Raw genomic sequence first — 14,930 nt, forward strand, 5'->3', positions numbered from 1 at the left:
ACCTCCACATGCTCTGGCCTGCCTGGTTAATGTTTAAAATCCCTTAAAATAAATTAATCATTTAATGCAGCAGCATTATCCCCTGAAAACATTTAGAAAATTCCAACATTTAATTTGAATTAGTTTATTCTGTGGGTAAAAATGTTGCACATAAAGAAATTATTATAACTCCCATAAAATTAATATTTGTTTTGGGTTTAACTTTACTTTGTAAAGGTCAGAGTGCTTAAGAACCTTAATTATTAATTCACGACTTCCTGTTTCCCTGCAGCTATAACTATGACCTGACCATTAGCCCTGTTTTTACCAGAAAGACTAGAGAACATGCCATTTAATAAAGACAGATGTATGTCGACCTACATTAATCAGAAAGCCTTAACTTGTCCAAAAATGCATCTAGAGCAATAATTAAAACAGTCTAAAACAACGGAATCAGTAACAAAGGTGGTAAAGAAATTGCAAAGCTAAAACAGCAAAGTGTGCCACCTTGGGGTCACCATGTCTCCATAGCAACCATTAGACAACATCTACAAGCTAACTGTGCTTTTGTCAGATGAGATTAACTTTTCAGCAACAATCACTCCAGGAGGGTTTGTTATAACATAAAAGCTTCTTATTCCCAATGTAAAGTACGATGTAGGGTCCATGATGATGTGGGCTTGTTTCTCTAACCTTGTTGGACATCATGAACTCTGAAATGCTCTTACATTTTAAATAAAATAAAATTCAGAAAAGTGAATTTGGGTCATGTTTGGATTTTTCAGCAGGATGATAATACAGATCATTTGACAACATCAACACAAAAGCGGATCTCCAGAGCCAAAATTCACCTTCTGGTCAAAACAGGAACCTGTACATCAGCTATTTAACAGATTAGGATGTTAACTGACATACTTTACTTTATTCCCACTTTATATCAATATCTACACAGGAGGGCTCCCTTCATCTTACACTAAACTCTGATTTTCAGCTCAGTATAGCTGAACTTGTTCCAGTTGTCTCACTTGTTTTCTTATACGCTGGAAATAAATTACATATATTGGTAAAATAATTGAAAACAGAACCAACAGATATCCATGTGTCTTGGGTTGAAACTGGAGATAATTTTGGTTACCATTACTCATGCGGACGCTGTCGTCAGTTCTTATCAGCTCTCCGTGGATGGGAGCATCAACCAGCTCAAACTCCAGGTCATCTGAAGACGTGTCGGCGTCACTTACCGCTAACTGCTGGCCTCCTACAGAAGCACACGAAAATCATATTCAAGAGACCACCAAAAAAACCTCAGCGCGATGTTTCTGCAGAGAATAATTATCCGATTCCAAACGGCTGCATGTTTTCATCCCTCACACTTTCCACTTGCATACTGTAGTTCTACTGTCACATTCAGCATTGTTTCAGATGGGTTGTTTTTCGTTATCTCTCACCGAGGGCAGCTTGTCCCCCCAATCTGACTTCCAGCAGCGGGTCCAGGACCTGAAACACTGGCGGCTGCTGGTGATTCGACAGCAGCAGGATCACAAAGTCCAGCTCAGGAGTGGTGTGTTCGCCGTCGGACACTGAGGCACAAAAACACAAGTGGATGAAGAAAAAGCAGAAACTCGACAAAGCTGACAAATATCTGCAAAACCAAACACAGTGAGTCCCCTTTGAGGGAATTCTTTATATAAGAAAATAAAACAACGTCCCAGCATTTTAGATTAAACCCAACTATAACAACAAAGCTGATAATTTTACACTTTCTATGTGTAGAAACTGTAAAAAATGTGCATAATAAAATGAAATACAAGGTAAATTTGGTCCAGTGAAAACTATAACTGAAAAATGAGAGCAGCTAGTAAGTTATTAGGGCTTGTTGTAAAAGTAACAAATAGCATTTTTTTGTACTAAAACAGCTTTAAGTCACATTTTCTGAACATTTTTATAATTATTCCATCCATCCTAGCAAAGCTGAGGACACATTAGATGTTTTGTCTGAATCACCCACATTGCTGAGTTGTGCAAAGTCTGCAACAGTCTGCATTACTTGGGGACGGTGGGTAGGGCCAGGGAGTGAGAGGAGGAAAAGCTGGGAGTCTGCAAGTGTGTGAGGGGACGAGACCAAAGCCCATTCCCAAACATGTTCTGGGCCACATCTGGACACAATCTGGGAGTATAAACTGGTTACCGACTAGGGCTGTGTGATATTAGAAAATCTTGTGATGCCTATAATAATGTTAAATATTGTGATGACATCAGGTCCAATCTGTGCTTCCATCACTCCTTTAGCATTTAGGATAAGGTCATTAGCACCTGGTGTGAGCATCTGCTGCCTTCCAGCTGGATGAATGATACAATGATAAAATGTAAAATGATACAATGATAAAATGTAAAATGATACAATGATAAAATGTAAAATGATACAATGATAAAATGTAAAATGCAAGTTCATAATACTTGGAATATATTAGCCAACAATTATCACATTCCAAACAGTCCTTTGAGATATGAATATTGCGTAGACAATCTATTTGAGATATACTGTGCAGTCCTGACACCGACCCGACTGGTAAGTCTGTTTAACACTAAAACAACCAAGAGGTCAATCTGACTCCCTGGTTTTTTCCATCCTTGTATATTTAACTTAAATTTAACATTCAGTGCCTCATAGTTTCCTGAATTGTGTTGCTGTTTTGGTTTATTGACTGAATAACAGATGTTTACATTTGCAGGCTGTAAACTACAAGCTGTAGGTTAATGCAGATGCTGGAATGATGAAGATGAGCGAAATAATGAATGGAGAAAATATGAGTGTACTGCATGGAGAAATACGAGGAGAACGAGGTCAGTGATCAATCACCTATAAGACAAAGACAAGTCTGTAAACAAACTAGAAAAATAAACCAGCAAGGCTGTAAACAGGTTGTCGCAGTAACAGCAAGGATCCTCTGCAGCGTCAGGCCTCGTATGACTGGACATAGTTTCATGCTTGCCCTCCATGGATAATTAACAACTGTCACAGCAAAAACATTCCCAAAGCTCTATGTGGGATATGTAAGTAAAACAGGAAGGAGTTAAACCGCAGCAACGACAAAATCACCAATGCAGCACATTTTCAGCAGTACACTGCTGCATTTTCTCCAGGAGGTGGTCTAGTAAACATGAGTGTGTGTTTGTGCTTCTGTAAATATATTTTATCAGTGAATATAAGTAACTTCTGTCCCAGATAAATCAATTCAAACTTGATATAGATGCTTCAGGAATGAAAATTTCCACTGTTACTTGTTCATATCCATCTATACTTGCTCGTCAAGTGTCACGGGGGAGCTGGTTCCTAACTCTGGACAAGTCACAATCCATCACAGAGACACACAGAACAAACAACCATGTACTCGTAGCTAAGGGCAGGTATGAACCTATTAGTTAGAGAACCCACGCATACACAGGGAGGCGTGCCACTGCAAGGCCACAGTGCTACCAACTGCACCACAGTGCAAACCCCCCCCTTAGTTCATATGTTCTGACAATATTTTAAAGTAGGAGAAAATATTTTCCTGAATGTTGTACATTGCTGAGAAATATTTCTACATATAAGTGAATCATGAATCTGATGAAGGTTCAGGATTTTACAGCTTTTCATTGAATCTTCACAAAAAGCTCCAGGGCCTAAAGAAGTAAATCAAGCTTTGTCACTGTAATAAAAAAACAGTCTTGTTGTGTCTCACCTGCATCTGCCAGCGACTAGAGAGCAGACCCCAAACACAAAACATCAAGAAGACAGAAAAAGCTGTGCAATGAAAAACTGATAGTTTTTCACCATAAAATGGAGGTAAAGAAGAATAGAGAACAAACAGTGAACAGTGAAAAAGAGGAGGTGAAAGAAAAGTGGGTTGTTTCGTAAAAAAGATGAAATGAGGACATGAAATGAGGAGAGGTCTCCTTCATCTTGTCCTCCTTCCAGGTTGTAGGTGGATGAAGAATATTTACCTGTGAAATAAATACTCAGAGACTCCGGCAGGCCTGTGTTGTTAAAAGAAAGGAAACGGTTACAACTGGAAGGTGAGAAATCTAAAATAAAATCCTAACTTTCCATTCAGGCCCTGTCAAACTGAACAAAATAAACTAAACAAATAAGCAAGAATACTTAAAACAACTCAGGAAGCAAAGATGATGGGGTTTCTGCTGCAAAGCTCCAAAAACCCGGATTAGGAAACATTTAACTCCGGCAGCTTTGATGTTGGATTATGGATTATCTTTTGGAACCAAGATGTCTTCAAAAATGCTCTTAACTGTCCAAACCGCCCTCAGACTGCGTTCAACACCTGTGCTGACTTTAAAAAGACTCTGCGCTGAGTTCATAAAATATTTCTTCACTAAGGGCTAAGATATAAAATAATGAATGACTGCGGGTAAAGCCGCACCAGTAAAGGAGTACTGGTAAAGCTCCTGGAGGTGTGATGGAGCTGGTGGCGGTCTGTAGATGATCTTTCCGTTGTTGACGTCAGCCTGCGTGAAATGTTTCACTGCCTTGTACGGTTTGTCTCGATGCTCGATGACTCCTAAAAATCAAACACAGGAGACGACAAACTTTACAGACTTAAACTGGAAAACCTACAAATATCTGTCCAGACAAATCTGCGACTTCTTTTTCAAAGTGGATCTGCAAAATATTTAGATATTTAGGCATAATTCTGGTAAAACGGCACAGGTACCTTTTTCAAATGCCATGAAATAAAGTCCAGACCCATTTGTCATAACAATTCCTGAATTAAAAAAAAAAAACATTCTCATAAAATTATTTTCTTTTCATTCCCTCCCTGTTAAAAATGTTTAAATTTCCCAGGTTAAAATGGAGTGCAAAAAAAGTCCCTGAAATATTTATCAAAACCTGGAAAATATTTAAGTATAATTCCTGACTTTTCCAGACTGAAAACTAGAGCATGAGGCTGGTGCTCCAGGTAAAATGGGCCGACTGCCTAAAACATCCTTTGGCTCATCAACGAAGCTGATGTGTGAAATGCATTTATCCTCCTGATATAAAAACTACAGAACAAAGAGCAGCGAGTTGCCTTTTAGTTTTGAAAAATGTTTCTGAATCTAACCTCCCTCCTCAGAATGCCTCGTCACTAATTGATCAGTCCATTAGTTGATAAATGAGAGCTGTTGTAAAGCATTTTCCGTCTCATTAGGCCAAACAACGTGCTTAGGTCTGAGTGGTGCATTTATTTCAGCAGCAGTTACACAAGTCCAATTTAAAAGCTTCTAAATGAAGACGTTTGGAGGGTTGGAATACTACAAAATCCTGTTTCAATGCAAGAAGGTGATTAAGTAAATTATACAGGTCCTTCTCAAAATATTAGCATATTGTGATAAAGTTCATTATTTTCCATAATGTCATGATGAAAATTTAACAGTCATATATTTTAGATTCCTTGCACACTAACTGAAATATTTCAGGTCTTTTATTGTCTTAATACGGATGATTTTGGCATACAGCTCATGAAAACCCAAAATTCCTATCTCACAAAATTAGCATATTTCATCCGACCAATAAAAGAAAAGTGTTTTTAATACAAAAAACGTCAACCTTCAAATAATCATGTACAGTTATGCACTCAATACTTGGTCGGGAATCCTTTTGCAGAAATGACTGCTTCAATGCGGCGTGGCATGGAGGCAATCAGCCTGTGGCACTGCTGAGGTCTTATGGAGGCCCAGGATGCTTCGATAGCGGCCTTTAGCTCATCCAGAGTGTTGGGTCTTGAGTCTCTCAACGTTCTCTTCACAATATCTCACAGATTCTCTATGGGGTTCAGGTCAGGAGAGTTGGCAGGCCAATTGAGCACAGTGATACCATGGTCAGTAAACCATTTACCAGTGGTTTTGGCACTGTGAGCAGGTGCCAGGTTGTGCTGAAAAATGAAATCTTCATCTCCATAAAGCTTTTCAGCAGATGGAAGCATGAAGTGCTCCAAAATCTCCTGATAGCTAGCTGCATTGACCCTGCCCTTGATAAAACACAGTGGACCAACACCAGCAGCTGACACGGCACCCCAGACCATCACTGACTGTGGGTACTTGACACTGGACTTCTGGCATTTTGGCATTTCCTTCTCCCCAGTCTTCCTCCAGACTCTGGCACCTTGATTTCCGAATGACATGCAGAATTTGCTTTCATCCGAAAAAAGTACTTTGGACCACTGAGCAACAGTCCAGTGCTGCTTCTCTGTAGCCCAGGTCAGGCGCTTCTGCCGCTGTTTCTGGTTCAAAAGTGGCTTGACCTGGGGAATGCGGCACCTGTAGCCCATTTCCTGCACACGCCTGTGCACGGTGGCTCTGGATGTTTCTACTCCATACTCAGTCCACTGCTTCCGCAGGTCCCCCAAGGTCTGGAATCGGCCCTTCTCCACAATCTTCCTCAGGGTCCGGTCACCTCTTCTCGTTGTGCAGCGTTTTCTGCCACACTTTTTCCTTCCCACAGACTTCCCACTGAGGTGCCTTGATACAGCACTCTGGGAACAGCCTATTCGTTCAGAAATTTCTTTCTGTGTCTTACCCTCTTGCTTGAGGGTGTCAATAGTGGCCTTCTGGACAGCAGTCAGGTCGGCAGTCTTACCCATGATTGGGGTTTTGAGTGATGAACCAGGCTGGGAGTTTTAAAGGCCTCAGGAATCTTTTGCAGGTGTTTAGAGTTAACTCGTTGATTCAGATGATTAGGTTCATAGCTCGTTTAGAGACCCTTTTAATGATATGCTAATTTTGTGAGATAGGAATTTTGGGTTTTCATGAGCTGTATGCCAAAATCATCCGTATTAAGACAATAAAAGACCTGAAATATTTCAGTTAGTGTGCAATGAATCTAAAATATAGGAATGTTAAATTTTCATCATGACATTATAGAAAATAATGAACTTTATCACAATATGCTAATATTTTGAGAAGGACCTGTATAAACATCCTGGTTCTACTGTTTTTAAATGTTTATTAGTAGTTTTATGTGTGTGTGTGTGTGTGTGTGTATGGCTCACCTTGTCCCGGGAGGAGCGGTTTGGTGATGTTATAGATGAGCTTCTCGCTGGGAGTCCCAGAATCAATGAAGGACAGAGCTGAAGGTGTTATTTCTGTCACCTGATCCTCCAGAGCCTCCACAAATAGACACCAATTAAAATATTAAGATGTGCAAAAAAAACCAGGAGCTACATATAGACCTACAAGACAGATGGCGATCCGACCAGTGTGATCATATCTGAGACACAAACCTCTCTGGTCATGAGAGGAAAAAACACAAATACAATATATGGACATTTTTTACAGATTATGTTGCAACTCTTTTTGAAAATAGACTTACTGTGGGTGGATTAGCAATGTTGCGCCCATTTATTCAACCAGTTTAGTGCAAATGTTACACACTGAACACGCTCAATTAAATTCCTTCACCTAAATCTTTTCATATTTGGTGCTCAAAATTCTCCTCCTCACATATAAAGCCCTTAATGATCTAGCTCCATCATACATCAGAGATCTGATGGTTCCATATGTTCCTAACAGAGCACTTCGTTCTCAGACTGCAGGTTCACTGGTGGCTCCTTGAGTCTCTAGAAGTAGAATGGGAGGCAGATCCTTTAGTTATCAGGCTCCTCTCCTGTGGAACCAGCTCCCAGTTTTAGTCCGTGAGGCAGACACCCTGTCTACTTTTAAGGTTAGGCTTAAAACTTTCCTTTTTGATAAAGCTTATAGTTAGAGTGGCTTAGTTTATCTTGAGCTATCTGTGTCGTTATGCTGCTACTTAGGCTGCTGGAGGACATAATGACCACTTTCACACTCTCTGCTACATTCTCACACTACTCTCCAATTTTGCAACCTTTTTGCATCATTTGTGGTTTTTACCACTTTCTAGAAGCTACACCTGGCCTGGCTCTGTGTTTAGCTGTTACACCTTCTTGGAGGGGGGGCATCGATTGAGCTGCTGCCAACTTAATGTTTTCTTCCTACATATGATACACTTGGCCCTGTCTTTCTGTTTACCCCTGTCTCTCTCCTAGCCAAACCAGTTGGCTGAGCTTTTGCTGCAACTAACTGTATGTACTGTTTTTCATCACATCTTGATAACTGGCTCAGAGCCTTTCTGTTTAGCTGTTTCTCTTCTAGATTAAGCCATTATAGGTGCTACTGCTGCAATTAACGTCTTCTTTTTCTTTAACATAGAAAGTCCTCCTAGATCAGCGCTTCTGTGTTTTTCTGTTTGAGCTTGAATTTGCATAATTAGATTGAAATTATGTCTTTGAAATCTTTGCAGAATGAACAGGATTAGTTTGACGGTACTTAATAAATACTCAGAACAATTGAAAGCTCCAAGGAACTCACTAGGCATCTAAGAACATTTTTGGAGCCATTTCTAATCAATTGTAGATTACAAAAATCATCAGCTCAAACAACTGTACTTAAGTACAGATGTGTCATCAATTTGTCATGTTCTGGGTCATATTCAGACCATCTCCAACAGATTAAAGGATATTGGTTAGCTCAGAAACAGCCCAGGAACAAACAAAGCTCAAACCTAGCAAGTTTTATATCACCATGGCCCAAGAGGTTGGTGACCAAGAAAGAAGACTATGTTCCAAAATCAAAACTTTCTGGCAAATTTCAGCTGCCCAAATGGACAAGTGAGCAGAAAACTTTTACGGTTGGCGATACAAAGACTGGGCTGTTTGGCCTCAGTAACAACAAGCTTTGGTTGAGTCAAGGCTTTCAAAACTAAGAACAATGTACCAAATGGAAAACATGGTGATGGCAGCAAGATGCTGTGGGCCCCTTTCACTGCAAGTGACACTAGTGCTCTGCTTAAAGGAGTATGAGTAATGCCTCTAATTTCTTCAACTTCACCTCAAATCAATAGCTAGTGTAAGTTTTGTTAAAAACCCTTAGAGAAGACATGATCACATAGGTGGCTGTTTAGCAATAGTTAATCACATGACAACATGAGGATGAGCCTCCTCTGTGGCTTTCCTCAATATTTAACATCCTTTTTCGAATATCTAACCTTCTCTTTTCCACCCTCAGCACCTCCACTCCACTTGTTTTTCATTCACAAAAAAAGCTTATCTCTTGCCTCTACTGCGTTTTGCTCCAGCTCGCCATACGCTCGTCCATCTGCAAACATCACAATCCATGGGGATTCCTGCCTGACCTTAGTGGCCAACCTTTCCATCACTGCTTGCACACAATAAGAGGCTGATCCCGGATGTAATCCCACCCCCACCTTTAACCTATCTGTCACTGCAGTGATAAGATAGCAGGACACAAACTACAGGAACAATAAAGTTTTGGAGGACTGTTTTCATCAGGATTTATTAAAGCTCCGGGGTCAGTGACATCTAAGTGTGCTTGGTTTTGCTTTGGCTCACTGTGATCTGCAGGTCGCAGTCCGGGGCCAGCTGTGGAAATCCTGGGATCTGAGGTAGAACTCCGATAGTGAACGTCTGAGCATCGCTCTGTATGACAGGAGAAACATCTGAGGAAACCTGCAGACACACACAGAGAAAAGGTTTTGTACCGGAGACTGAAACCCCTCCTGTTCATGAACATCCAGCTGCAGCTCAGTAAATTATCATTAAAAAGTTTATTTATTTTAGCAATTTATTTCAAAATACTTCAATTCATGAAGAATCATGACACACACAGTGCTTTATTTAAAAAAAGCTGGATCTTCACAGAGGCTTTTTGTCAGTGGTCCAAAGTGGAGAGGTACAGAACCCCAGCTGCTTAACGTCCAGTGTGAAGTTTCAGTGATGATTTGGGGTGATATGTCATCTGCTGGTTCTGGTCCACTGGGTTTTCTGAAGTCTACTGTCAGCCCAGCCATCTACCAGAACATCTTCATGCACTTCATGCTTCCATCTGCTGACAAGCTTTATAAAGACGCTGATTTCATTCTCCAACAGAACTTGGTGGACAAAAGTTGGTCCCAAGACCATGGTGTTATAGTGCTTAATTGGCCAGCAAACGGGCCTGACCAGAACCCCATAGAGAACCTATGGAGTATTGTCAAGAGAAAGATGAGAAACACCAGACCCAACAATGCAGATAACCTGAAGGCAGCCATCAAAGAACCCTGGGCTTTCAGAACACCTCAGCAGAACCACAGGCTGATCGTCTCCATGCCTGTTTAAAATTATTGATCTTATGTAATATTCAAATATCTGAGGCACTGAATGTTGGGTGTTCATTATATGTAAGCCATAACCTTAAAAATGAGAAAAAACAAAGGCTTGAAATATTTCGCTCTATGTGGAATGAATCTATAAAATATATAAGTTTCACTTTTTAAAATGAATGACAAAAAAAACATATATTTTTTTTCTCCATATTAAATTTTTTGAGATGAACTTGTACAGAACCCTCCCACTGGTCCCATCCTAGTGGAGAGTGGAAGTTCCTCAGAAATGACTACAAGCAGTGAGACGGTGGAGAATAGAGTCAGCAATTTAACCTTCAGGTATAATAACTGGACCTGGAGATCTGACAGACCAGTACTGGTTCGGAGCTGATGTCTGAGCTGACCCAGCATGGCTGGCTATAGGAGGACCTCAACACAATTAATGCACATATCTCCAACATCATCAGCTGTACTGCAGAATCTTTGTTGTTTGATAGAGCAGATCTGGAAACATGTTGGGTCACCTTAAATGTCTCCACTAGCAGATCTACAGAGGTAAAGAAGAGCCAATGTGTCACACAACACCAACATAGACGTTTCATATCTAAAGAAAAGTGCAGATTGGGAAACAAAACATATCTGCCAAATAAATAATTATCAGCTATATATTGGCTATAAGTGGTCTTGATTTTAAAATATTGGCTTCACAATAGAAAAAAACCTGTAATCTGTAGGTCCACATGCAGGGCAATACGATCAATCAGGCTTATGCAAACCCACAAGGTGTCTCCTGGCCTTCACTGATTGTTCTGACTGACTGTCAGATGCTTCAGTATCTTCCCCATGTGACCACTCACCCCCTGGAGCCACTGCCAGACCTGCCAGCCCCTTCTAAGCTAGACCATTCCTTATCAATGTTTGGCTGTTGTTTGGAGAGATTAAGATTTAAAGGTTGTGGTTTTATTGCTCAGCTGGTGTTCAAATTCTCATTTTTATTACTCTAACTACGCAGATCGCTCTACAGTGTAGGAAAAAAAGACCCTGATTTTATATTGTATAATGACTACATCGCTATTAAATCGAATTTTACTCCAATTACAATTGGACTTGGCTTAGTGTAAATGTTATGGCAGAAATAAAACATCAAAATAAAAACTGATCTGACCTATCTCACCTGTAAGTCTGATAAATCATAACAGTGAATTTAGTCTGGCTCCTGCAGATCCTCCACAGCTGTGATGATTGCCTGGAAAGAGGTCTGAGGTGTGGCTGTTACTGAGTTAAAATCTTCCCATCTGTCAACGACCTCTGTCATAAAACATTTACAATCCTGCAAAAAGAGACGAACAGAGCCGGCTTTTATCCCGACAGACAAGAGGAAACTCTGTAAAGCACTTTATGGAAGCACTAAGGTTAAAATGGTGCTTTGAAAGTGGAGGGCGTTTGCTAGAATAACGTTTCAAATCCCTGAGGTTCTTCCCAGGTTAGCAGCTTTTCTTCTCCACATGTTGTCTCTGAGTGCTAATAGCCACTAATGCTGAATACAAAGAATAATAACCCAGTCCTTATTCTCCATTCTCAGCTGAAAGGTCAGGCTTTTATTGACCTCTTTACTTTTACCATCCAATAACTCCGGGGATTTCAATTAGACTTTGAGATTATTCTAACTGAAGGGCTGAGAAGCAGCAGGTGGATGAGTCTAAACTCAGCCTTCTTTACACCAGTTAAAGAAAAAGCTCAATATTTGACCTTTTTTTTGTCAAACACGGTCCTGAGGCTTGCCCTGAAATTCACGCTGCAACAGAACTCGCAGCGGTTCCGTCTGAATCCACCCTGTCATTCCGCTTCATCTCGTTCGTGTCGCATCTTTTTGGTGTAAATTAAGTTGGATAACTTGTAGAGATGAAGCCTGGAGAGTCAGTGCCACCAATCACAAGTAATGTGCTGTCATGAGAGTCAGAGCCGAGTCAGCTGGATTTACTGGAGGCGGTGTCGTTGCAGTAAATTACTGATTATACGGCAGATTCGATTAAACATAAATGCCATGCTACTCATATGGAACTGTTTAAAAGTTTCTGAAGGTCTTTACTTTCTTTGGGGGGGTGGAGGGGTTCTGGTTGCTTTATCACTGAACACTTAAACCTGAAACATTTCTCTAAAAGGAATAAAATGGGAAGTGGTCAAGAACGTTTCCAAGAGGTCAACAGCAACACTGATGAAGTACTAGTGCTCAATCTTCTGTATTCTGTGTACATCTGGACTAAGATGGATGGTCTGCATGTTTTCAACTAAAATGTTCTAAAATCTTTTTAAATTTCATATGATGGAGGTATGATGTGTTACTTTTAATTCATAATTTCATGATGGGGGTCAGGCTGGTTTAAATAGCTTTAGATACTCCCTCTTAAATCAAATGGAAAACTGTATTTTACATTTACTCTGATTATTTTTGTCTGATAATACAAACAGTTTGATGATCTGAAACATTTAAGTGTGACAAAAAGCAAACACTGAAGAAATCTCTGAGGGGCAAATACTTTTTCACGTCACTGTAGATGTGGGTGGATGTATTTAAAAAAATAAAAATACGAAGAAAGAATATTAGATGTCATGATCCCTGGCTGTTTTTGGTTTTTATTTGTGTTTGTTTTCTGATCATTCCTGAGTTCTTTAGTATTGTTTTTTAATTATCTTTGTGTTTAGCTTCTTACTTGTTCCTGTGTTCTGACTGAACATTTTAGTGCATTTTCTAGTGTTAGATTAGTTGGCCATTAAAACACAAAAACACCAACCATGACACATTAGTTTATTGAAGTTCCTGCCTGTATAGTGTTGGTTGTATTGTACTGTATATGTGTGCTTTTCACATTATTGAATGTCAACAACCAAACGGAGCAGAGTTTGTGTTCAGCGTCAAACATAGACTGCAACGCCACCCTGACAGGTTTAAACCCTTGCTGTGACAAACTTTACAAAACTCAGAAGGTTTGTGGGACATTTCCTTGTCCCTGAGAACTGAGATAATTGGATGTTGCTATGAGCTCTTATCATAGAGCTGGCAGATTTAAACTAACTTCTAGGTCAATGCTTTAAATCAAAGGCAAGTCAAGTTTATTTCTATAGCACCATTTATACAGAAGGGAATCCAAAGAGCTTTACAGGACGTCAAGGGAAAGTTAGAAAAAAAAAGAAGCATAAAAAGCATTGCATACAAGACATAAATATGTTAAAATACAGATATTCCCAACATATTATTAGTCAGGTTGCTTAATAAAAAGCTGCTGTCATCCAAAATGTTTCAGTTCTGATTTAAAACAGTTTCTGAACATCTCAGGTTTTCAAGGAGTTTCCTCCAGAGCTAAGGAGCAGAGACGCTAAATGGTTCTGGGAACATTGAGTCAGCAGGTCAAACCTGACGGGTCTACATGGTTCGGGGGGGGCATTGCAGTGGGGGTTATGTAATTCATTTTCCTGGTGTTGGTCAGGACTCTAGCAGCAGCATGATTGATAGTTTACAGAGAGCTGAGCTGTAAAGACACTGTTACACTAATCCAACCTACTGAAATTAAAGGCATGCAGCAGCTTTTCTGTTTCCTTTCTTGACAAGAAGGCCTTCATCGTGGCACAGTTTTTAAGATATGATTAAGCTGATTTAGTAACGGACTTTATGCGGTTGTCAAACTTTAATTAATTCCTATGATCTGTGGTTTTTGTTGAGTGCTGATTTCAGCTAGGCCACCAGCTAGGCCACCAGATTACCCAGATCCTAATCCATAAATATAAATAACAACCTTTGACCTCAGATAACCATTAGGGGCTGCACTACAATAAACCAAATGCAACCAAAACCAAAATCTAAACAAAATGTAACTCCGGATGTTAGTCTCTCTGAAAAGTATATTGTAGCCAATCAGTGCTGTCTGAACAGTGGAGGAAAACTTGGAAGTTTTCCATTTCTAGTCTTAACATAACTTAAGCTGCCAGACCAGCGTCTCTAAATGTACTTGGAACACAATCTGATGTCTTACACATGATGTACCCACGGGTTCCAGCATAAACGCCCTTGCTGAACACGTCCACCCAGCCTCATGCAGACCCCGCATTAAGACTATTATCATGCGCAGGTAAAACTGTCTAATGAGACATCCAATTGCTGCTTTGACTGACTGTCAGATGCTCCGGAAACAGTCTGTTTACGCCAGCAATTCACTAATGGAGCCCGTTACAGATATTTTCAGCTCCTTGCCAATCATGTCATAAGCATTTCCATCTCTGGTTTGCGTGTGTACTAAATTACTTCTAAATCAGACCAAATTCATTTCCATTCACAACTTAAGGTGCGTTTCAGCCAAATTACCCAGAAGATTTAGCTACTGTAACGTCAGGAAGTGTCAGGGTGTTTGTCCAGGGCAGGTCTATCACCCCTGGGTTAAACACGATGAGGCTGAATGTGTGGTTGAGTCTACAAACCTACAACACAGAGCTTTTTAAGCTTGTTTGTATGCTACAATGGCCATGCTGCATCTATACATTCAAAAAATTGCTTAGTGTTAATTAAAATTCACTCCACATACAGAATGTAACATTTACCTATAATCACATAAAGGCCCTGCCATGTAGAAGCTCCTAAATATAAATTCCTCTTTTAGTTTCTTTTAGCTACTGATCAAAATAGGAAAGACAAGACAACAAGGTCTTTAAATAAGGCTCGTGTGCATCTACAGTCAGAGCAATAACTAAAAAGGTTTTAAAGAACTGGATCTGGAGGCTGGACCAGAGCCCTGGTTTATTCTAC

General features: G+C 40.0%; 1 protein-coding gene across 1 annotated transcript in view; it reads right to left on the bottom strand.

Moving 5' to 3' along the window:
- Positions 1 to 14,930, bottom strand: part of fras1 (Fraser extracellular matrix complex subunit 1) — a 379,704-nt gene that overhangs the window by 84,382 nt on the left and 280,392 nt on the right. Inside the window, exons 31-36 of the mRNA XM_047381020.1 lie at positions 9,384 to 9,500; positions 7,008 to 7,122; positions 4,401 to 4,538; positions 3,967 to 3,999; positions 1,428 to 1,559; positions 1,115 to 1,237 (exon numbers count right to left, since the gene is read on the bottom strand). Of these exons, the coding sequence (XP_047236976.1) occupies positions 1,115 to 1,237; positions 1,428 to 1,559; positions 3,967 to 3,999; positions 4,401 to 4,538; positions 7,008 to 7,122; positions 9,384 to 9,500 (658 nt within the window). The remainder of the gene's footprint in view (positions 1 to 1,114; positions 1,238 to 1,427; positions 1,560 to 3,966; positions 4,000 to 4,400; positions 4,539 to 7,007; positions 7,123 to 9,383; positions 9,501 to 14,930) is intronic.

Source organism: Girardinichthys multiradiatus, chromosome 12 (genome assembly GCF_021462225.1).
Source record: "Girardinichthys multiradiatus isolate DD_20200921_A chromosome 12, DD_fGirMul_XY1, whole genome shotgun sequence".
Classification (NCBI taxonomy): Eukaryota; Metazoa; Chordata; class Actinopteri; order Cyprinodontiformes; family Goodeidae; genus Girardinichthys; species Girardinichthys multiradiatus.